This window comes from Drepanopeziza brunnea (assembly GCF_022702325.1).
Source record: "Drepanopeziza brunnea f. sp. 'multigermtubi' strain 214-2 chromosome Unknown ctg4, whole genome shotgun sequence".
NCBI lineage: Eukaryota > Fungi > Ascomycota > Leotiomycetes > Helotiales > Drepanopezizaceae > Drepanopeziza > Drepanopeziza brunnea.
Window position 1 is genome coordinate 200,459 of NW_027094067.1, and position 21,528 is coordinate 221,986.

At 48.7% G+C, this 21,528-nt stretch overlaps 6 protein-coding genes across 6 annotated transcripts; 2 read left to right on the plus strand and 4 right to left on the minus strand.

Moving 5' to 3' along the window:
- Positions 1-1,077: 1,077 nt before the first annotated feature.
- L3040_002931 (uncharacterized protein) lies at positions 1,078-3,787 on the minus strand (the record flags this gene model as incomplete). The annotated part of the gene is made up of 4 exons (XM_066154257.1): positions 1,078-2,133; positions 2,205-2,243; positions 2,293-3,590; positions 3,706-3,787. 4 exons carry the CDS (start codon positions 3,785-3,787, stop codon positions 1,078-1,080), a joined length of 2,475 nt encoding a protein of 824 aa, XP_066012240.1.
- A 5,462-nt stretch (positions 3,788-9,249) lies between these two features.
- On the plus strand, positions 9,250-11,212 carry L3040_002932 (uncharacterized protein; the record flags this gene model as incomplete). The annotated part of the gene is made up of 6 exons (XM_066154258.1): positions 9,250-9,298; positions 9,353-9,419; positions 9,574-9,643; positions 9,763-9,969; positions 10,062-10,548; positions 10,638-11,212. The coding sequence occupies 6 exons, from the start codon at positions 9,250-9,252 to the stop codon at positions 11,210-11,212; spliced, it is 1,455 nt and encodes a 484-aa protein (XP_066012241.1).
- A 927-nt stretch (positions 11,213-12,139) lies between these two features.
- L3040_002933 (uncharacterized protein) lies at positions 12,140-13,591 on the minus strand (the record flags this gene model as incomplete). The annotated part of the gene is made up of 3 exons (XM_007296401.1): positions 12,140-12,588; positions 12,639-13,250; positions 13,303-13,591. 3 exons carry the CDS (start codon positions 13,589-13,591, stop codon positions 12,140-12,142), a joined length of 1,350 nt encoding a protein of 449 aa, XP_007296463.1.
- A 1,061-nt stretch (positions 13,592-14,652) lies between these two features.
- Positions 14,653-15,860, minus strand: L3040_002934 (uncharacterized protein; the record flags this gene model as incomplete). The annotated part of the gene is made up of 3 exons (XM_007296402.1): positions 14,653-15,220; positions 15,268-15,746; positions 15,804-15,860. 3 exons carry the CDS (start codon positions 15,858-15,860, stop codon positions 14,653-14,655), a joined length of 1,104 nt encoding a protein of 367 aa, XP_007296464.1.
- Positions 15,861-16,474: 614 nt separating this feature from the next.
- L3040_002935 (uncharacterized protein) lies at positions 16,475-17,107 on the minus strand (the record flags this gene model as incomplete). The annotated part of the gene is made up of 2 exons (XM_066154259.1): positions 16,475-16,989; positions 17,041-17,107. The coding sequence occupies 2 exons, from the start codon at positions 17,105-17,107 to the stop codon at positions 16,475-16,477; spliced, it is 582 nt and encodes a 193-aa protein (XP_066012242.1).
- A 2,363-nt stretch (positions 17,108-19,470) lies between these two features.
- On the plus strand, positions 19,471-21,118 carry L3040_002936 (uncharacterized protein; the record flags this gene model as incomplete). Its single annotated transcript, XM_066154260.1, has 3 exons — positions 19,471-19,696; positions 20,339-20,604; positions 20,744-21,118. The coding sequence occupies 3 exons, from the start codon at positions 19,471-19,473 to the stop codon at positions 21,116-21,118; spliced, it is 867 nt and encodes a 288-aa protein (XP_066012243.1).
- Between the last annotated feature and the right edge of the window lie 410 nt (positions 21,119-21,528).

Consider the following 21,528-nt stretch of genomic DNA (forward strand, 5'->3'; position numbering starts at 1 on the left):
ATGCAATGCAACAAAACATAAACACCAGATACATAAAATTATACAACACAATATAAAACGATCGTCTATTCCAACACATCGAATGCTGTCGACGACCGGCTCAGACCATGCAACCGTGTACAAATCCCGCCCCATAGGTTTTTTTTAAAAAAAGAAAGGATAATTAAAATTCCGTATTTTGGTTTGACCTATTTCGTTTAGTAGCGTGGCATAGTGATCCATCAACTTCGTTTGGAAAGACCTTTTACTTTTCTCTTCACCTCGTACTTCGTACTTAATTCTCATACCTGCGGTGTCATAGAAGGGGAAATCAAAAAAAAAAAAAAAAAAAAAAAAAAAAAATTAAGAAGAAAAGAAAAAACCATGTACACTGATAATGGATTACCTTATGCTGGATATACTTAGATATCTAGCTGTCTATGCCCGTTGTCCGAGTTTTGAAACTATTCTTCCCGAACTATATGCATTGCTACACTGCTACCCTGCTTGAGAAAGGATAAGTAAGTATAGCAAAGTCCAAAACGTACTTCTCGCGCAATAGGTAGGCACGGTACCTCTGACAAGGACAACAGCGCTTACTTACTTACGTACATATCCCCCTACAAGAAATCACTCACATCCAGCATCCGGCCCAGAAGAAAAAAGGTTGATAGGTCTGTCCTACAACCATTTAGTCATCTGCTTAGCTTTTATATGTCCGGCTGAGAATACCGGATAACCGGTTCAGACAAACATAACTTGGGATGATCCATGATGCTCATTTTGATATTTGTATTTATTCAATTAATCGACTGCAGGTAGTGCTTCTATCGCACCGGGCCATGCACACGCCCATGCTCCTACTCCCAACCTTCCCCCCGTTGAGGTGCACCTACTCCCGCTCCCAGAAAACACAGAAAGGGAAAGAAAAAAAAGAGAAAAAAAAAAAAAAAAAAAAAACCGCCACAGAGATGCCGACTGGCAGTACCATACGCACACACGCAAACGCTCCCACGGGTCTCACAACCAGGGCGAGCGAGCGACTGCAAAGAAAAAGGGGTTTCCGGGAGGGGGCATGCAGCAGACTTCTACCACCAATCAAGCCTTCAACTCCCGCTCGATACACCTCAAGCACAGCACCGCGGTGCCCTCGCCAACCTTCAGCGGGTAGAAGGCCCCGTCGTCGAAGCCGCTCTGGCATGTCGCGCACCGGAAGCACTTCTCGTGCCACTCGCCACCCAGAGCTTGCACGTACTCACCGATAACGGCGAGGTTGCACTTCTTGCACTTGGGAGCTTGACGTTCCGTGCGCTTCGTCTGGCAGCTCAGACACCATGCGTAACCGTCCTTCTCGATGTGCGTCATGCCCTTTTCAAAAGGATCACCGCATTCCGCGCAAAAGAAGTGGCCGTAATGCCAGCTATGTCCCAGCGCAACGAGATGCTCCCCGATGATGGTGGTAGTGCAGTGTTTGCAGCGAGGCGCAAAGTTCTCGTGGAAGTCTAGATGGCAGTAAAAGCGTAAACGTTCGTCACCGTCTTCAGCCATGGTTTGACCTTCGACCTCGGGGACTTCTTCGCCGCGAGCGCGACGTCTGATCCGGTCGAGGCGCTCGGCACATTTGGCTTTTGGTTCGGGGTGGATTTCGAGGGATTCGAGGCCGGTGCCGCAGGTGAAGCAGATGAAACATTCAGGGTGGAAGTGCTCCGCAGAGCCGCCAAGCTTGACAACTTTGCCTTCTATAGGAAGTTGGCATTGATGACATGTCGCTGTTGCTCGTCTCCCAGTGAACCCAGCAGCGGGGGACCAGTGACCTCGTGGGATCGCTGGAGGGGCTGAGGCGGCATGGTGAGGTGCTGGACGGCCAGCAGAAGGCTTTGGTGTAGGAAGGGGTCTCTTTGACTGAGTAGTGGAAGGAGCAGAACCAACGTTAATTTGCGGGATATCAGGGGCTGAGACAGATATTGCAGATGCATCGGGGAGGCTAATCGTAGGGACAGACGGCGTAGAATCAGGGAAGTTTATCGTCGGGATGCTCGGCTTCGCGTCTGGCAGATTTATTGTAGGGACAGAAGGAGTAGAATCTGGGAGGTTGATGACAGGAACAGGAACCGTATTCGCTCTCTTTACTTGGACTGGGGGATCGTCAGGAATCTGAATGGTCGGGATCGGGGGTGTGGTATCCTTCTGATCTGCGCGAGCAGGTAAGCTCTCCCTTTGACTACTGGAGGTTCCTCGATCAAATGGCGATCTTCTTCGCACTTCTGACTTTATATCAGCCTCCTTCGGCTTCCAATTTGAGTCAAAGCTTACAATCGGGCGACCCGGCTTATTGCTTACTGCAGTTGGTGTTGGCAATTTGGGACTGCGGTCTTTGAGACGCATACTGGTAGCTTGTCGAATATCCTCGCCTCTGATCTCGAGCCCGTCCTTCATAGGTACGGCCGGCGCTCTTCCTTCATCTACAGGCTTCGAACTGGGAGTCTGGCCCGTGGGAACAGGGTTTGCGGTGTAGTTGGGGTTTCTTGACTGAGAAGGTGGATTCCGGTGGATTTCGGAGATGGAGAGTCTCTTGGTCGGTTCAGGAGGAGTGCTGCTGGACCGTGGACCCATATCGAATTGGACTCGATTGAGCGGGTTTCGAGGCTTGATACGCAAAGGGGCTGGCATGTCACGCACCTCCGAAGACCGACCCCGATCGCTGCCCTCTTGTTCTGGCTCCTCCCATATTTGATCCCCGGTAAAGAAGACAGAGAGCTCGCCGCTGATATTTCGTTTGCCACTAGGTTTCCTCCGTGATCCTTGAGGTCTGGACATGCTCGATAAACTGCCAAATGGTTTGCGAGATCCTCCTGCGGAAGAATCGAGGGATCCACGAACTGCAGTATCAGGGCTGGCATTCCTGTTTCTCTGGAAGCGGTCGGTACTGTCACAGGAGATGCGCCCTGGTGGAGATCGCATCCCTCCACTGCTGCTTGGTTCCCCTGGCACGGTCCGAGCCATGTCTCTCGCCAGACCAGTTACAATGCTTAACCCACCAGCTCGGCCAAGACTCTGAGCGCGTGCTTGCTGGTAGCTGTTCTTTCGTAGGTGGTCCTTGTATCGGAATGGGGCATCAGGATTGACCGCGGCCTCTGGATTTTGATGTTGAAAGACCAGTTCCGAAGCCTCGTCTTGCGCCGCTGCATGAAGTCGGGCCTCCTCCTCTTCTTGCTTCTTCAGATCCAAGTCCTCCATAGCTTCTCTCAGTGATACAGCCTCTTCCTTCTCCATCCAGCGCAGTCCTCGCTCCATGTATGTAGACGTTGGTACGACATCGCTCGCTTTCAGAGGTTTTGCAGTTGTGGGGGAGGCTGCTGGGAATTGTACTTGTTGTCGGCCGCTTCGAGAATTTATGGAAGAGTAGCTGGAAAGGGACGATTGTGCCCGTCTATGCGAGAAGGCGCTTGAAGATCGAGGGGCGGTCTCGGGTTCCGGCGACTCGGGTGCTGGCTCTGTGGGAGCTGGTGAGGCAGTACCTCTCTGGAACTCGCGCCTGTTGCTTGGAGGGGGAGGTCTGGCACCGCTTGGTCGAGCTACGCGGTTGTTACGCAGGTCGGAGAGGTAGGAAGCTATAGGACGTCAGTGTTGAGGCTTGAAGGACGTGCTGGGTATGTGAGAATCATGTATATGATATTATATGGTATATGTGTGTTCTGGTGCATCTACCAAACACATAATACATACCAAACTGGTCATTGTTCATGTATACTGGTCCTGGTGGAGTTACTTTGCGATTGCGGTCCTTGGACAGGCTCTTGGACAGCATGATATCAGATGAAAGCCCAGCTGGCCGGTATGTTGCGTTTTCGAGCCGTCTTTGAGTCGAAGCAGTGCTTATGTAGAATAGTAGAAGCGGTGTGTCGGTTTTTCTTGTCAGTGTTTCTGGTGAGATGCGGGTACAAAGCTCGGTGGGTTGTGTGTATTTGTTTTGATATCTCTCGGGAGCGGGTGTGGAAGCATCGGGCGAGGGCCGGGATGTGTATTAGGAAGTTTGATATAGGTTAGGTAAGGAGTGTTGTTGCGTACTGACTGACTGTACGACGTGAGATGAGTCAATTTGATGAGTTCCTTGGGGCAGCGGCTGCTAATGCGGGTTTCGTACGAAATCGCCAGGTCACCTGTCATAAATGGAAGTTGGGAGTAAGTCAACACGCTAGAGTCGTTGGGGCAACCGTGACAGTGACATGGGTTGTTTGTTTAATTTGATGGCGAGACGAGACGAGAGGAGACGAGACTCAAACAGTTGACTTTTGAAAGTCCGGAATATAAAAAAGTTACAATTATTACACGAAATTATAATCATCACTCACAGCTCAAGACATATGAATTGTACATATATATACATATATTGGGTGGTGATTAGATCCGAAAGCATTCCGCGAGTGGGTCGATCGGTATCATGTGTTTTCAGGTCAGGCTGCCACGTGGGAGTGAGTACAAGTCATCATCCGTATTCTTATTTGTTTTTGTTGTTCTTGTTGTTGTCGTTCGTTGCCCAGTCAATTTCGCCTCGTCTCGTTTCAGATATTTACTTTATGATTATGATTCTATCGTCTCTTCTGTCTACGGATATACCTATCGTGAATCGACGCGGCATATTCCAGCGTAGTAGTCAGTGCACGCTGCATGTTTTACTTTGTTTTGCATGACCTCGTCGCATATTGGAATCTACCACGGTACAGGCGTAATTGTTAACCCTTGAGGGTGCCTCAAAGTTTAGTTTCCACCTCAAATCCCCTGGTTACCCTACCCTCAGGGGGTAATACTTACGCCTGGGACGTAGTACCGGTATCTACAACTATTCTCTCTTGCCATGTCTTGAGCTTGCATGTTTCAGTGATCTTGGTCGCTGTTGAATCAATTTTATCCCCGTCGCCTTTTTCTAATTGCCGGTAGAGCAGGCACTTTCTTCTGCAAGAGAACAAGGCGTTGTCAAGAACGCGATGCTCAATAACGTCGTCGCTGTCGTCATTCTTTAGCTGTGTATATGATCAGTGGTAGCGAAGGAAAGGTAGGTAAGAGATGAAATCCCTCCAAATACCTACCACTCACTACTCTACCGTACCTACCTATATAATCATTACGTACCTACCGGTATACCTACTGCGGGTTGGAATACTGGTAAGCCTTGAGCGAGAATACCATAACCATAACGGCACTACGCTTGCTCGGAAGGGGTAGCTTATTAATTATTCACTAGAGCTCACCTATAGTTCGCGTAAATCCACTTTTATTAAAAACACCCCTTTACGTTTATGATAAGCATACTACTTCCGAGTTTTAATATTTTGAGCCGTCCTTCATCATCAGCTACCACAATTCTTTTTATCGGCATCTAGAATTCTTATCGATTATTATTACTAAAGGTGACCGACCCAAAATAAGTTCCAAAGGTTATAATAGTAATAAGTCATCCAGTCACGTGGGACTATTCTATACCGATCTGACAGGATTTCTGAGCGTGCGAAGCTTTTTAATCGCCCGTATTTCATTACCTTATAGGCAGGGGGTTATTTAAACCGTCAGCTGATAATCCGATAACGGTCTCTTTGAAAGACGACCTAAAAGGTTGGCATAGTTAGTTGATCACTCTAGGCCGATACTTAAGATTAAATAAAAATCTGAAAACAAACGATTTAAATTATTTCAATCGTAGCTACAATGGAACTGTTTTAATCGATCAAACCGTTTTTTGTAAGAGCTCGTCTTTTCGTTAAAAGATTATTTATAAAATAAGACCGTTTTAATCGATTCAATCGTCGTTTATAAAAGTCGGACTGGGGGGCTACGATTCTTTACCTGTACGAGGTGCCCTTTACGAACCTTCAGCTCTTTTTTTTCTTTCTCTTGCAGTAGAAAGAAAGATAAAGAGTTTAGAAAGCCGAAATTAAATCATCGATATGCGACGTCTTTTTAAAAAGATTTTCTTTTACCGGCGATTCCGAACTTCTTGCCTTTTTCTTCTCGAATACTACGCCGATTACGATTTAAACTTGACGGGCGTACCGATTGAAAAGACTAAGAAGATTTGCGATAGAAAAAGAACGTGTATAAAAGATAAGATAAGAAAGGCTTAGTTCGATTGATCGAAAACACGGTACTGCGCTTTCGAAAAAGCGTTTTGCAAATATACCGGCTTTATTTAAGTGTTACGAACGCGAGCCTTTTTAGCTTTACGACGAAAGAAAACGATGTTTGTATTATACGGATCGAGGCCGCTCGTAAAGCTACACGTATTCGACAATTATCGAAAGAAAACTCGACGCATAGCAGTATAAATTGCTTTTAAAAGGTTTACAAGTGTTTAGCTATTTAACGAAAGGTTTTCTTTAACGTAGTTTTTACTCTCGATTAAATAGTACTTTATATATAATTCCTTTATTTAGCACGTCGCCGTACTTTATAAGAGGTCCTTAAGGTCTAAGCATTGCGTTTTGAATACCCGCCCGACGTTAATAAATATAATAATAACAATAACAATAACAAAATAAAAGTCGGACTATAACGCGCTAAGCGAAGCACCGTGCACGAGATAGCCGAACCTTCTATTTCCCTTCCAACTACATCGGATCGATATTATACCGACATTATTTATTCCGATCGTCTTAACGGAATATAAGAATATTAAAGGTGATCATATTAAGTACGCTATCTTTTTCACCTTCACTATTGATCCAAGACGCGTCAATTTTCTTTTCCTAACCGGGTCTTTCAACGTATTAATTAATCGCAAGTTTTTCGCTTATTACGATATCAATTAACGATTCAGCAATAAGCATCAGCTCTACTAGCCCGCGGATATGCTAATTATCCCTTACTTCGGCACCCGAATTTGCTTCTTAAAAAGATGAATCACTAAAGCGAAGGACGCTACTCTCGGGATTTGCATCTTTTAATCTACTCGCGTTACCGTCCTACCAGCTAAGCCTCTTAAACGTGACTCTGGCTTCGTCCGCGACCTCCAAAAGCGATTAGCCATATGGGAAAGTACTTGCGTAGCCTTGCTAGCGAATTTGACTTTGATCAATCTCCCCTTCGGAGAAACGAGCGACCCCTCCGACTTCGAGTATATAGTAGTAAACATCTTGTGACGACCTTAAGCGATTACCTGAAGGAACTCACGGGAGCGCGGGGTTCACATGGGAGCTCAGGGGGATCTTAAAGTAGTGACTTAGAATCAACATCTACCGAGTGTAGAGGGCGAAGGTAGCTGAGGTCTATATACACGAAGGTAGAAGCGCCAAGGACTCGTGAACCATGGTTCATGGGTTAAAAGAGGAGAATGAGATAATACGAAGAATACGAAGGAGATGCAAGGTGAGAAGGAAAAAGGAAGGAGGTAGCTTGGCGCATATGGGGATACGCCCAGGGGACCTGGCGTGTCGTCACACATCTTTCTTATTGGCGCCTCGCCTACGCGGACCACGCTCCGGTACCATGCTACTCAAGCCGTAACAATCTACCGTTACCCCTTCCGAACCACTTAAGATTAAAGCTTAATACGATCCGATAATGAAACACTTTTTCGCAAGCTTAACCATGACGAAGCTCGCCCTTACGCTGATCGCCACCTTGAAGCTTAAAACCTCGCCAAAGAGCATCTAGTATAGCGAGCCCAAGACCGCATAGCGCGGCAAGCTAATAAGTTACTATCCCCTTCTACCGTATGAATAAATGTCGGACCCAATTTAGCTCCATAAGTCGTAGAGCGGTGATTTCTGAATGGCTTAAAGCCCTGTCAACTCCACTGCACAGACTAAATACTAGCTCAAAGATGCTTTCGAGGCTGAATGAATCCTTACACTACTAAGTTGATCGGATTAAGATCTGGTAAGATCCCTTGCGAGATTATATTTTCAACATATATTCATGGGGGGGGAAGGGGGAGAGTAAAGCGCCCGGTCAACTTCACCGTTAAGAATAAGGTATGGTTGGACATGCGTCCATTCCTTACCTCACGCCAGGTCTTCCTGGCGATATTCCTACCAGCGCCAATTGGCTTGGCTAGCGCCTTCTTTTCCTTCTCAACTTCCTTCACCTCTTCTTTTCTTCTTAGCGCTTCCTTAGGTTCGGCATCTACCAAGGTTTATTATAACCAACCTTCTTGTATACAGCTCACAGCTCCCTTCAAATTCTGCTCTTGGTAGTTATTGATTCTAAGGTATTATCTTGAGATCTTTCTGAGCTCTATATGATCCTTCGCTCTTTCGTAAGCACCTCAAGTAATCGCTTAAGGTCGTCATGAATTCAATCCTACTATTCAGATTTATAATAAGGTTTATATATAATAAGTTCGTGCAACGTAGTGGTATATGCATTATATAAACATATCGCAATAATATCCTTCGCTAAAAGCGGCAGTCGCGGCAAAGACGTCGGAATAAAAGAAAGATTAACTAAACATTATAAGATTGTATTAGGCGAAGTTTGATAGGTAAGTAAGAGCTTGGATAAGTAAAAGGCTTAAGTAAGTAAGTAAAAATTGCGCCTGCGACGTAGTAGTTAACGAGGAGCGAAGGTCGATAATCAACGAGAACTCCATGCAATATAATCAATAATAGTATATGCTTATTTAAAAGGTAGAATCGTTCGAGCGCGGAATTAGAAGTACTACGTAATTAAAGCGCGTATGCATGCAATAAGTCATGTACGTACGTAGTACTTAGTAAAAAGACTTGCGATTTGTTTGAAATTTGAGCGAACTGTAGATAAGCTTTAATATAATCGTATAATAGATAAGGTTATTCTTGACTCGCTCGCTTATCACGGACCACATCCAAGTACGTACTATTATCTACTACCTACTACCGGTATCTATCATCCTAACTTTATCTATCACCCTAACTATTATGTAAAATAAGCCCGATCAACCCTAGCCCAATCCCAATCCCAAGGAACCCCACGGCATTAATCTTTCTCATCCCCTACGGCACCGGATGTGGTCATTCCCGGTAGCGCACCACGGGACGGAGGGTATAAATGTCTCCGGTATCGCGAATTGGAGTTGAAATGCTATTCCAAGATTTACCACGTTGTTTGTTGGTCATCCATCGTCAGATTTATGAACCGGCATCATATCCCTATCTTACAGTATCTAGGAACTATCTATACTATACTATACTTCCAGCACATGAATAGGTACATGTCTTCTCCTTCTTGCCCAAGTCGGGCGTGACATTCTTATATCTAACCAGATCCTTTAGTTGACGTTCCCAATTCCCTCACGTTATGCGTCTCGATATTGAATCGACGGAAAAGACGGAGGAGGGCATAGGGAGTAGGAATACGAATAGGAATGGAAATGGGAATGGGAATGCTTCCGTGGGCTCAGAGAAGGCTGCATCGACATTGGTCCAGCATGAGCCAGAGCCGGAACCAGCTGTGGATGTGCCTCCAAAGTACGTACCCTCGTCACGTTACACTGCTTTCTTTCCACCGGCCGGTATATTCTCTTTGGTCCTCTGGACAAGCGAGAGGGACGCCATGAATTCTGACCGAGTTCTGAAATCCTTGACTAATCCTAGACGCGCGTTTGTGTTAACATGGAAGAAGTGGTGGGTATGGTTGGGTCGTTGTCCTCAGTATTTGCCTCATTAATGCGCATACGTGGGGGATCAACAGTGTAAGTCGGTCTTGGTCTTGTGTATATATATATCTACAGGTATATCAGGGAGCGTCGACGTATCTGTCTATTCTCTGATCCGGTTCTTAAGCTAACCAACAGCCAACAAACACCCTCAGTCCTATGGAGTCTTCCTAGCCCACTACCTCTCCCACAACACCTTCCCCGGCGCAACACCCCTCGCCTACGCCTTCGTCGGCGGTCTCTCCATCTCCCTCGCCCTTATCGTCGCCCCTGTGGCCACAGTCTTCGTGGGTCGTTTCGGCACCCATCCAACCCTCGCCATTGGAATCGTGCTGCAGACCGGAGGACTGCTGGGAGCATCAGTACGTACCATACAAACCCTTCCACGTCTCGTGATCCAGCTACTTTCAACAGGAACAGGAACACTGCTAACTGTCTGCCCGTCCGTCACCAGTGGGCCTCTCGCATCTGGCACCTCTTCCTCACCCAAGGCGTAGCTTTCGGCTTCGGTATGGGCTTCCTATTCGTCGCCAGCGTAGGCCTGATCTCGCAGTGGTTCACCACGCGCCGCTCTTTCGCGAACAGCCTCGCGGTCGCTGGGGGGGGAATTGGAGGACTGGTCTACTCGCTCGCTACCAATGCTATGATCCAGTCCGTTGGGCTCGGCTGGGCATTCAGAGTGCTCGCCATTGTATCCTGTGCCGTGAACATCGTTTGCACGGTGCTCATCCGGGACCGCAACAAAGCCGTCGGATCGGTGCAGATGGCGTTTGACCGGCAGCTCTTTAAACGCCTCGATTTTCTGCTGCTGCTGGGCTGGGGTTTCTTCTCCATGCTGGGGTACATCGTGCTCTTGTTCTCGCTCCCCAGTTACGCGCGGAGCATTGGGTTGTCTGCTAGCCAGGGCTCCGTCGTCGGGGCACTGCTCAATCTGGGTCAAGGTCAGTCGTCAATATCCCCCAAACGAACTTGTCACATGTATGTACCCGGGAGGGAATGCCAGGCACTGACCAGAGCAAACCCACCTCAGGCATCGGCCGCCCCCTCGTAGGCTACTTCTCCGACTCCTTCGGCCGCATCAACATGGCCGCCACCGGCACCTTCCTCACCGCGCTCTTCTGCTTCGTCATCTGGATCTTCGCCACGAGCTACGGCGTGCTGATCTTCTTCGCCATGATCGTCGGCACCGTCGCCGGCACCTTCTGGGCGACGGTCGGGCCCGTCGGGGCGGAAGTCGTCGGCATCAAGATCCTGCCGACGGCACTATCCATCATGTGGCTGGCACTGGTGCTCCCCTGCACGTTCTCCATGCCGATCGGGCTAGAGCTGCGCCGGGAGAGCGGGGACATCTTCCTGGATGCGCAGATATATGCCGGGTGCATGTATCTCGGGGCTGTGGCGTGCATGTTGGGGTTGAGGGCCTGGAAGATTGGCGAGCTGGAGAGAGAGACGGAGAAGATGGGTGAGAGGGTAGGAGAAAGGGAAGGCGAGATGAAGGATGATGACCAGGTTGTGCGATCGGATTTGGCGAGACAGCCGCGTAGGGGGAGTTTGAAGAGTGCGATTAAGGCTGCGAACAGACTCTGGTCGTGGCAAAAGGTATGACCAGATCTTGTAAGCCGGTTCTTATAACATTATAGACATTTTTACTCCTTCAATGCTTTTGGTTTATTAAACAAATCAAACCCTCTTAGCAATCATCATTTACATCGCCGGGTAGTCGGCTGCCTGCTAATATCGAACACGCGCCAGCCCCGAAGCTTTTTGATCGAGGGGGTGTCACTTAAGACCGCGTCAGAACAGACCAGATGCTAGAACCTGTAGCGGTCTCGTCTTCAAAGCGGAACCTTCATAAGCAAGGGGGTATTTATAGTGGTACTTACTTACAGCCTGCAACCAGCATCTTGGTGAAGTATATCATCGTCTTTTGGCTCGGGAATGGGAAGAGAGGTTTGCCAATTTCGATGATCGCGAAGGGCTGTGTTTGGGTTTGAGGGGCGCCATGTGTTGCCTTACTGAGTTGGCCGTGGGTGTGTCACCCCAAGCGGAAGGACCACACACCACCTTCTTCCGGAGAGAGGAAAGTAGCCAAAAAACCAACGCACCTTAACACCCGTGATTCATGTCACTAGGACATATTGGTAACAGAATTCAGATTCCCGAGAAGTTGAGATTTTCAAGGCAGTATGTCACTTGGACGTATTGGAACTGCAGTATGGGTTCTTCGATGCAGATAAGATCGACACCGGCATTCATTCTCAAAGAACAAATCTGTTCTCTACGTCTAAGCAAAAGACCGACCTCTACTTGACCGATGTTGAAGAGCCAAGTAACGCCATGCTTGAAAACCAACCCAACCCTTTGTCTGTTGAAACTTTTTGCCCGAGAAAATATTGTGTAGATGCCGTTGAAGGACAGATGCGTTTTTCCCCTGATATCACGCCATCATTAATCATGTTGAAAGTTCCACTCCGCGATCGCCTGTACAAATCAAAATCCCAGAAACCAGAAACCAGAATATAGAGGCCGAATCTAGTATCGGTACGTGTCAGTCTTGAAGGGACCCTCAACCTCCAGACCAAGATACTCGGCTTGGACGGAGCTCAGCTTGGAGAGCTCGGCGTTGACGTGCGCCAAGTGGAGCTTGGCAACGGTCTCGTCCAAGATCTTGGGGAGGACGTAGACGCCAACCTCGAGCTTTTGGGTCTTGCCGAACTCGACGTACTTCTGTCCAAAAGCAGCGTCCTCGCACTTGTACAACATGATTTGGGCAAGCACTTGGTTGGTGAAGGAGCAGGACATGACGAAGGAAGAGTGGCCGGTGGCACATCCCAAGTTGACGAGACGTCCCTCGGCGAGAAGGATGATATGGCGGCCGCTCTTCATGAGGTATCGATCGACCTGGGGCTTGATGTTTTGAACACTGGCGGCGTTCTTCTTCAACCAAGCAACGTCGATCTCAATGTCGAAATGGCCAATGTCTATGCATGTTAGATTTAATTTTCTTAAGACGAGATTATAATTGCCTTACTGCAAACGATGGCATCGTTGGGCATAGCCTCGAAGTGCTCTCCGGTCAAGATATCTCTGCATCCGGTGGTGGTAACGAAGATTTGACCTTGGCTGGCAGCCTTCTCCATGGTGGTGACCTGGAAACCAGAGACAGCGGCCTGGAGAGCGTTGATGGGGTCGACCTCCGTGACGAGGACACGAGCACCCATTCCGTGGAGCGCCATAGCGCAACCCTTTCCGACATCACCGAATCCGGCAACAACCGCAATTTTACCAGCAATCATGACATCGGTGGCACGCTTAATACCATCGATCAATGACTCACGGCAGCCGTACAAGTTGTCAAACTTGGACTTCGTGACGGAATCGTTGACGTTGACGGCTGGGACAAGGAGAGCCTTGTTCTTCAACATCTTGTACAAGTGGTGAACACCGGTGGTGGTCTCTTCAGAGACTCCGAAGCAGCCCTTGAGCATCTCTGGGTACTTCTTGTGGACGAGAGCGGTAAGATCTCCACCGTCATCGAGGATCAGGTTGAGGGACTTGCCATCCTTGAAGGCGACGAGTTGTTGCTCGAGACACCACTCGTACTCCTCCTCGGTCTCTCCCTTCCAGGCGAAGACTGGAACACCTAGGACGTATTAGCCAAAATGCCCAAATCAAATCGGGCGATTGATACTCACCAGCGGCGGCAATGGCAGCAGCAGCGTGGTCTTGGGTGGAGAAGATGTTGCAGGAAGACCAAGTAACTTCAGCCCCGAGGAATGTGAGAGTCTCGATCAAGACAGCGGTTTGAATGGTCATATGCAGACATCCAGCGATACGGGCACCCTTGAGGGGTTGGTCGCCAGCGTACTTCTCGCGGGTAGCCATCAAACCGGGCATCTCATTCTCGGCGAGCTCAATCTCCTTGCGACCGAAAGCCGCAAGACTGAGGTCTGCGACCTTGAACTTGGTAGCTGGAGCAGACATGTTTTGGAGGATTTAAGTATTGGTTTCGCGGTGAGGTGGGGGGGGGTGGTAATCTTTTTTAAGGTGGAAAGCTAGGGACAAAGGATGTATGTATTAGCTTCCTGATATGATCTTGAGGCATTGTTCTTTGGATGAAAAGAGACTTACTCGGAGATGCGGGTTGTATTTGGTGTTGCTAAGGAGGAGGGTCGAGGAGGGTCGAGGAGGGGGAATTCGAGGACAATGAAAAAACCTCGTAGACAAATAGATTTTTGTGGAGGGGCATTTTGTATCCCGCACTAGAGCCTAGTGCCGCTATGTACCATGGTACAGGCGTAAGTATTACCCCTTGAGGGCAGGGTAACCAGGGGTTTTATAGTGGGAACTAAACTTTTGAGGCACCCTCGAGGGGTAATACTTACGCCTGGGATGTAGTAGTTGATTAAGTATTACACCATGTCCAGAACTTCCCGCAAAGAAATATACAGAATTTAACATTGTAAAATCCACTTTCAGCAACGATAAAAAAGTAGAATTCTAAGTGATAGCCGTACGGTAGAAATGGAAGTTTTGCAAATCCTACGTTCAAGCGTCGACAATAGCTTGACAACGAGCCGATACACACTGCCAATTAATGCTTTGAATTCGTGTCCACCAATTTTTTGCTACGCGTCTTTTATAGATTTTCGTAATCGATCGTGGGACTTATTTTGTCCGATTTTATAAGATTGACAATTGACAATACAATCAGCAAACCTCTGATATTCTCTGGTCGATTTAGTGTGGGGTTGATGTTTACTTGCTGGGTGTCTTCTCTCAGCCTCTCATCTCACCAAGGTACCACCAAGTCCCATATGAATCAGGGGCTTGGAATTTCACATCGTTGATTTAATAACAGCGCAGAGATCGCAGAAGGAAAATCCAGTGATAAGACCTATGCCCTGCACTCCTTTTCAAGTCATTTGACCCGCCATTAACAGACCCCCCCTGAACGCCAACCCATGCAAAGCCCCATCCATGAGAAGACAGCAGAGCCTTCTTCTCAGAAGCCTTCCCGTGGGTCTTCACTGAACAGGGAACCTCTACTCGGACTCAGGCAATAGATTGCTCTTGACCGCAAACATCTTGCTGGTAATGCTAGCCGTGAATCCATCCACTTGTCTCGAGTACTGCTCAACCTGTCGAGCGTTCAACATACCCTCCAGTCGGCTTGGCTCTGTCGGCAGCTTGAAGAGCCTCTCCCACTCGTCCTCAGGAAGAGGTGCCAGCTTCTGTGTTGCTCTTGTCGCATTCTCCGCTGCTCGCTTCGTCTTCCACGCAGTGATTTTGGTTTGCTCACGGGCCAATTGTCTTTGGAAGTATTGGAAGTTGTTGAGTTCGGTGTAGTGGGTCTCGATACTGTCCAAAAGCTGATCGCAGGTTCGCTCCAAGAAGGGATCTATGGACAGGTCAAGAGACTCGAGGTTTGGGTACAGGGGGACTTGGGGAGGGTTTGCGGTAAGGTCTGAAAGGCTGGCAGGGAATTCAAGCTCCTCTTTAGCGAGTACGCCGGGCATCTGATGCAGGAAGGATGTCAAGAGGTGAGAGTTGTGGACAATAATTGGGAGTTCAATCAGGATATCCTTATATGTGAGCTTTGACTTTTGCATGCTGCGGTGTAATCAGTAAACGCTTCAAAGTACCCGCGCAAGACCTACTGCTCAGTCGTGAACTTGCTCTCCTTGAACGCGGCCATGAAGGTCGAGGATAATCTGAACGCTCGCAGACTCAGAGCACCCTGGGAACTCCTGCTGACATCATGCACCAAAGCGACCGACCGCTCATTTGGCTGACTTTGGTAATGGAACTGGTTCTCGATCAGGCTGGTATTGATGAAGTTGCCCATGTTTGCGCTCGTGTACCATCCAACATTGTTCGCGTCTACGTTGACCTCCCGCAAGCACTTGATCATCTCATTTTGGTATGCGAGGTTCGCCTTGGAGCGAGGCGCGGCAGCAGCAATGTTCGAGGCGGCCATATGATCGTTTGGGTGGGAGTCGGAGGCTGCGATGTCTGCGGTCGGGAACGGGAAGCAGTTGGTGATTTGCAGCGTTCCGTTAATGTCCATACCCACGATACATCCAGTCGCCGTCGTTGGAAAGGTCGCAGAGCATGCCTTGACGATCTTCATAACCACCTATACATCTTGTCAGTCCCCAAGTCCCTACAAAGACGAGTAGTAGCTTGACCATACCAGCGCCTCGACTTGCACCGAGTTCAGCGGGATTTCTTTGACTCCAGCGTCCGCCATTATGGACAACAGGATGAGATTTCGTCGTGGGTTGGGATGCAGGCAGGTTGCGGGGTCTCAAAAGCTCGTTGTCGTTATGAACTTTTTTGAAGATTGAATGTGGGCTGGACCGTTAGCGGCCCCGACGTGTGGCCGAAAGAGTCGGAACAAGTCGTATTAAATAACCACTTTGAAGATGCACTTTCAACAATCGCCTAGTTTTACTGTCTCAATTGAAAGTCCATGATCGAGTAGCAATGTTCTGGCTGGAAATCTTAGAGCACAATATCTGGATCACGTGATCTATCAATAGCCGTTTCTCAAGCTTGAGAGGAGAAGTAGTCTCGGGCAGGTTCAGTCAGTGGAAGTCAACAGGCTCTGCAGTAGACCCTGGCCGCTATGAAAGGAAATGTTAGACCCAGAATGTGTCCAGGTGGCAGTCCTATACCGAGTCAAAAATTTCCAAACTCGCCATCCACTGAGGACTGAAATGCTATTTTTCTCTATCAATCTTACAGTATCAGTACATGCCTCAAACCATTGACTTCACCAATCCAGGTTTTCAATTCCACAAAGCACAAAGGCAGTCATTTGACTCCCACCTCCCATCGCTCGCCCTCCTCCATTCTCCCTGGTCATCTGTCCTCTTTGCTCTTCCGCCACTCGCTCAAAGCTTCCTTCCAGTCCCTCCAATCCTCACCACACCTCTCCCTCACCAAGCCCCAACTCCTCGCTCTTACAATATTCTCCACGCCCCTCTCCTGTCTGATAAGCGCCGCCAGCCTCTCCGTTCTTCCCTCTGTAGGGAAGGACCTTGAGCTATACGGATCCAGCCGCTCATCCACCACCCTCTTACGATCCTGCTCACCCTCCACCTTCCTCAGCACCAACTCCGGGTCTTCGGGGTCTGGGCTCGTAGCCACAGAGGCGCAGTAGTTCAGAACATCAGAACGCATCTGCCAGGACGGGAATAAGACCTGATTCTTGAAGTTCTGGCAGGATTCACCAGGTATGCGGCGAGGGTCCGAGGCTCGCGGGCTGCGGACTGAGGTGGATGATGGGTCAAAGCCTATCGATGCGGGCGTGATGAGCGCGTTCAGGTTTTGCGTTATGCTGTCGTCAATTGAAGACCTGGATATTCGCAAAAAGTCTAGAGCGAAGGGTAAGCTTTGATATGTGCACGAGGGAAGGATATGGCAACCTCTTAATGCGACGGTTGAGAAGCAGAACTGGGGAGTGAGCTCTGGAGGGGTCGAAGGTTGGGTCATTATGCCCTTGGGAGATGGTTTTCGAGATGCCTCTAATTTTGAGGGCTTTTTCCAGAAAATGTTCGCCAGGTTGGCTACCGAAAATGAATTTGGGTGTGCTTATTAGGGCCATAAGTCCTGATCAGGTTAAGGAGAGGCGGGCTAGAGCTGTAGACAGGGTGTTTATCGGGCTCAAGGAGCTTAGATAAGACATTCAAGATGACGACGTCAGCGAAGTTTTTGTTTCTGCTGTATTATCTTTATCAATAAATAGTCAATGCGCTGCCTAGGTACGATTTTGATTATTGATTGTTGTATGGAGTACGAATTAGACTCTAGGTTGCCACTCTGTCTCGTGATGAGAGCACGTGCCGTGCAACAAACATGCGGAGGGCTCCATGTGGTATCCATGAATACAATCTCCGCACTAACACTTTCGCACAACAGCTACGAGCCACACCACCCCACGACCGCCTTTGAGGTCTAGAAGCGGCAATTATGCGAGTCGGAGCTTCCGTCTAACAGTACGATAACTATTCCGATAATCTAAACATTTGGAGGTGATTCAGGCCATGATAGCCTCTCTCTTGAGGGATTCGGAACGGCCGGGAAATGCCAACTCGATTACCGTTCAATACAACGGCCAGTACGCTCGCGGAGCTGCTGGCCTATTCCGATATGGTTCTGGGTGACCCGATGAAACCCTGAACGGTTAGCAGGCTCGCGGAGCTGCTGGCCGATACCTCCTGGCAGGCTCCCCGGAGCTGTAAGACCTCTCCGAATAGCCAGTACGCTCGTGGAGCTGTTGGTCGACACGGTTGTGGGTGACCCGAAATCGACGACGACAACATAGCTCGGAAGCTCCTTCCTCCGTTCGCTACTCTCTATGTTCTCATCCCTCGAGTCCAAATTTTTGCACCTACTGCTCGATACACTCTCACGATTCTGCCTCTTCCAAACCAACCTTCCCTCTTCCAACACACCTTCCCCCTCTATCGTAGCTCTTACTAGACCTACATAAAAAGTTTCGATTAGCTATTACTGTATAGTATTGCTGTTTTTCTTTTTTAAACAGAAAACAATAAAGCCCCCGGCGGCTCGCGATCAACCTCGATAGCGATCTCTATACTCGAGCAATTTTTGCAATGACTCACTAAACGTTATAACCGCGACAAGAGGACGTGCGCCAAAACCGGAAAAGGCGATGCCTAACCTCCTCCCCGGCCTGGGACCGATAAGGATCGGACGGCCCAAGACGTAGTTGCTCGGCCTATCATGGATGCCCTCCGTAACGGCACGCCTTTTCCTGGTTAAACGGAGCAAGATGCACAGATACTGCGTGATGCACAAGCAAAACAGGCTCAGAGCAGCGACCGAAGTAACGGAGTTCCTCGCAGACCCGTTGTGGAAGTTACACCGGCACCGCTGAACAGTCTAAGTCAGACGCAAAGCCCTGGTTCGTCTTCGGTCTTCTAGCCCCCATGCTCAGAAGAAGAGCTGTAGGACGGTGAAGATACACTTCGCCCGAAGCGTCCTTATAAGAACAGCCTTCGAAAGAGACAGTATTCCTTGCGGATGTCCGCTGTCATACCCTCGATCGAGCGTGATGACGAAGGGAGCTACGCACGTGAGGAGTCTTTGTCACCGCAACAGACTCCCTGTCCAGGTCCATCGCGGAAGAGATGTGCAGCCATTGCCAGCGGCCCGGCAGATTCGCCCAAGATGAGAATCATGTCGTGCGGGTATATAAGGTTATAAGACTGGTTACTGCAATGTGCAATGCAGGTCTGCTTTTGCACATCAGTTAAGAGCCACATTCGCACTTACGAGCTATTCAGTTAGTCTCTGACAACCTCCGAATTCATCGGGAGCGGATTCTGCAAGTCACTTTAACGCTACTTCGCTACAATTTTTTCCTTTTTGCAATCTGTCTTTTTTTCAATCATATACATTCCTTATAACCAACGCCCTCAAGAACTCCAACCATAATTCAAAAACTCTAGTCACAAACCAACTGCTTCAACCATGGATGACACACTAGAGGAGGTTCTTATAATAGGTCAGGCGACCTTGATAGGCCGTCGTGATTACTTGAGATGATCATGCATTATAACTACCTTATCAAACGCTTTATTATGGAAAAATACGCATCTCCGCGTGTAGGAATCGAGGAACCTGCTCTATTTATTGAGCAGGTCAGACCAAAGACAAAGACGGCTAAACAGATGATCACGGAACTCAACAATGAAAGCCTCTAAGCTTACGAAAACGCTTGCAAAGCATAGGATGAGTAACACTTTGGAGCTGCTTCTGACGATCCTAACAGACCTCAACGACCACGCGAAGCGACATTCGAAGACGTCCGGAAGGCGTACAACATCAATATGAGAGAATACGAGCACGCTATAGTCGACTGGAAGATCATCAACAGCAAAGGCAATCAGATCATGAACTGGATCAGACAGACAGTTGAGAGCTCCATCCTTCAAGAAGCCATCTTGGCTGCTACCGAGGAGAACAACACCTCCATCCAGTTCTCGATAGAGAAGCTTATAACCGCCACGTGGTTTACAGAGCAGTCGGTAAGCGTGAACCGGCCAGCTCTCGGGGGTGTGTCGTGCGGGTATATAAGGTTATAAGACTGGTTACTGCAATGTGCATTGCAGGTCTGCTTTTGCACATCAAATCATCATCGATTTACGTTCGGTATCGCCCGATCCCCCGGAGCCTACTCCCTCGGCCTCTGCTCCTCGACTTAATCCAAAACGCTTAACGAGTTGATCGGGAACTTGATAGACGCAAACGACTAACTAAGAAGATCCAGTCTATAGCTATAAGAATAGCATAACAACAACATCGACTACTGTCGGTACATCAATATCGACCCAGCTTGGTTGGGGCCGGCTCGCTTACATGAGCGTGCCTCGCTTACATGGGCATGTCCTCGCTTAGCGTGGCATACCCTCAGGGGGCCCCAACTTCCTTGTAAATACTATTATATAGCTAGTCCACGTGTTTCCTTCTAATCGTATAGAAGGAGTTCACTCCCCTGAACCTTGGGGAGCAGACAGAAATCAGATACCATTATTACTGACAGTTTTGCAATTGCAAGAGACCACATGCGTTGCACTCTAGGAATGAACGTTCGCTACCGGCGATCCAACAACTACTACTACTACCACTACGACAGCATGTGTCAGTGCAACATCTCTTTGTGCGCCTCGTACTTGAACAAGTTGGAGAAGTGAATAGGGTGTGACTACGAGTCGTATAAGAACTCGGGAGATGACATAATCGACACCCCCAAGAACACAGTGTGGATCGACAAGTATGGCTGCTCCGACCCCCCGCTCATGAAGACGTCGGTCAAGATCACCAAGTGCACGACATGCAAGGGGGCCAAGAGTAAGTGGTCCAACATGGGCAAGATGGCTGAGATGATCACCGTTGTGATAGGTATTGGAGCTGGCCGGGGAGCTCGTGATCCGCGACGAGAAGGGTCACCCCATCATGAAGCCGTGGGTGAAGATAGTGCGCGACCTAGTCGAGATTGAGAAGGCCATTCGCATTAGCGATTCGAAAGATACAAATATATAGAAAGGACCACTTCTAGACACTCTATCGAAACTTCTACCGACATTGCTATTAAAAACCAAGAGTAGTACGAATAACGACGGCGACTTAGCGCATGTCCCCGATTCGCTTCCGGACGACCAGCCGCTTCGCTATCTGACAACCGAAAGCACTAAGATCGAGATGCTGAACACTTTGATCAACTCTACTATGGGGACCGCGCAAGGGGGGCCTAGCATTCAGCTCATCGCAACTTCGGATCCGAAACAATTCATGTTCGGCAACTTCAACTCCAAGTCAAAGTTGGACGCTTGCTCCAAAGCATCGGTTGGTGGACTGGTCAGACATCAAAAGCCTTTGGAGCACTTGGCCATCATCGAAGGAAAGAAGGTCTACCTAGATGAATGCGGATATGATCGATTGGGAAATCTTTTCCTTTCGACGCGGGATCACCGATGACATCCAATTTTTTTCAAGAGAGGAGCGGAGGCTACATGGGGACCAGGACCGAGGAGACTGAGGGGAGGTGTGAAGGCGGACTCGGGGCGGCGAGAGCCCCTCGCGTAGAGATTATGTTCATATAGAAGGTACATGGAAGACATATGATGCACAGCGACCAAAGAATGAGCTCCAGTATACCATTGACGAGCCACCCTCCCCCTCCAAAAGGGCCTCGCAAGATTCAATTTTTTAGCGCACCACAACCAACTGGCCCGATCAACACCTCCCTCAAGAAGAAGCTTGATATGCAATGCTTATTTGTGTACCCGGTCTTGGACTTGGTACGAGCTGACAAATCAAGTGACAACTGGTCTGGCGACGTTTGTATTCGTATAAGTGGCTCATGCGAAGGTTTGACGCCGAGGTTC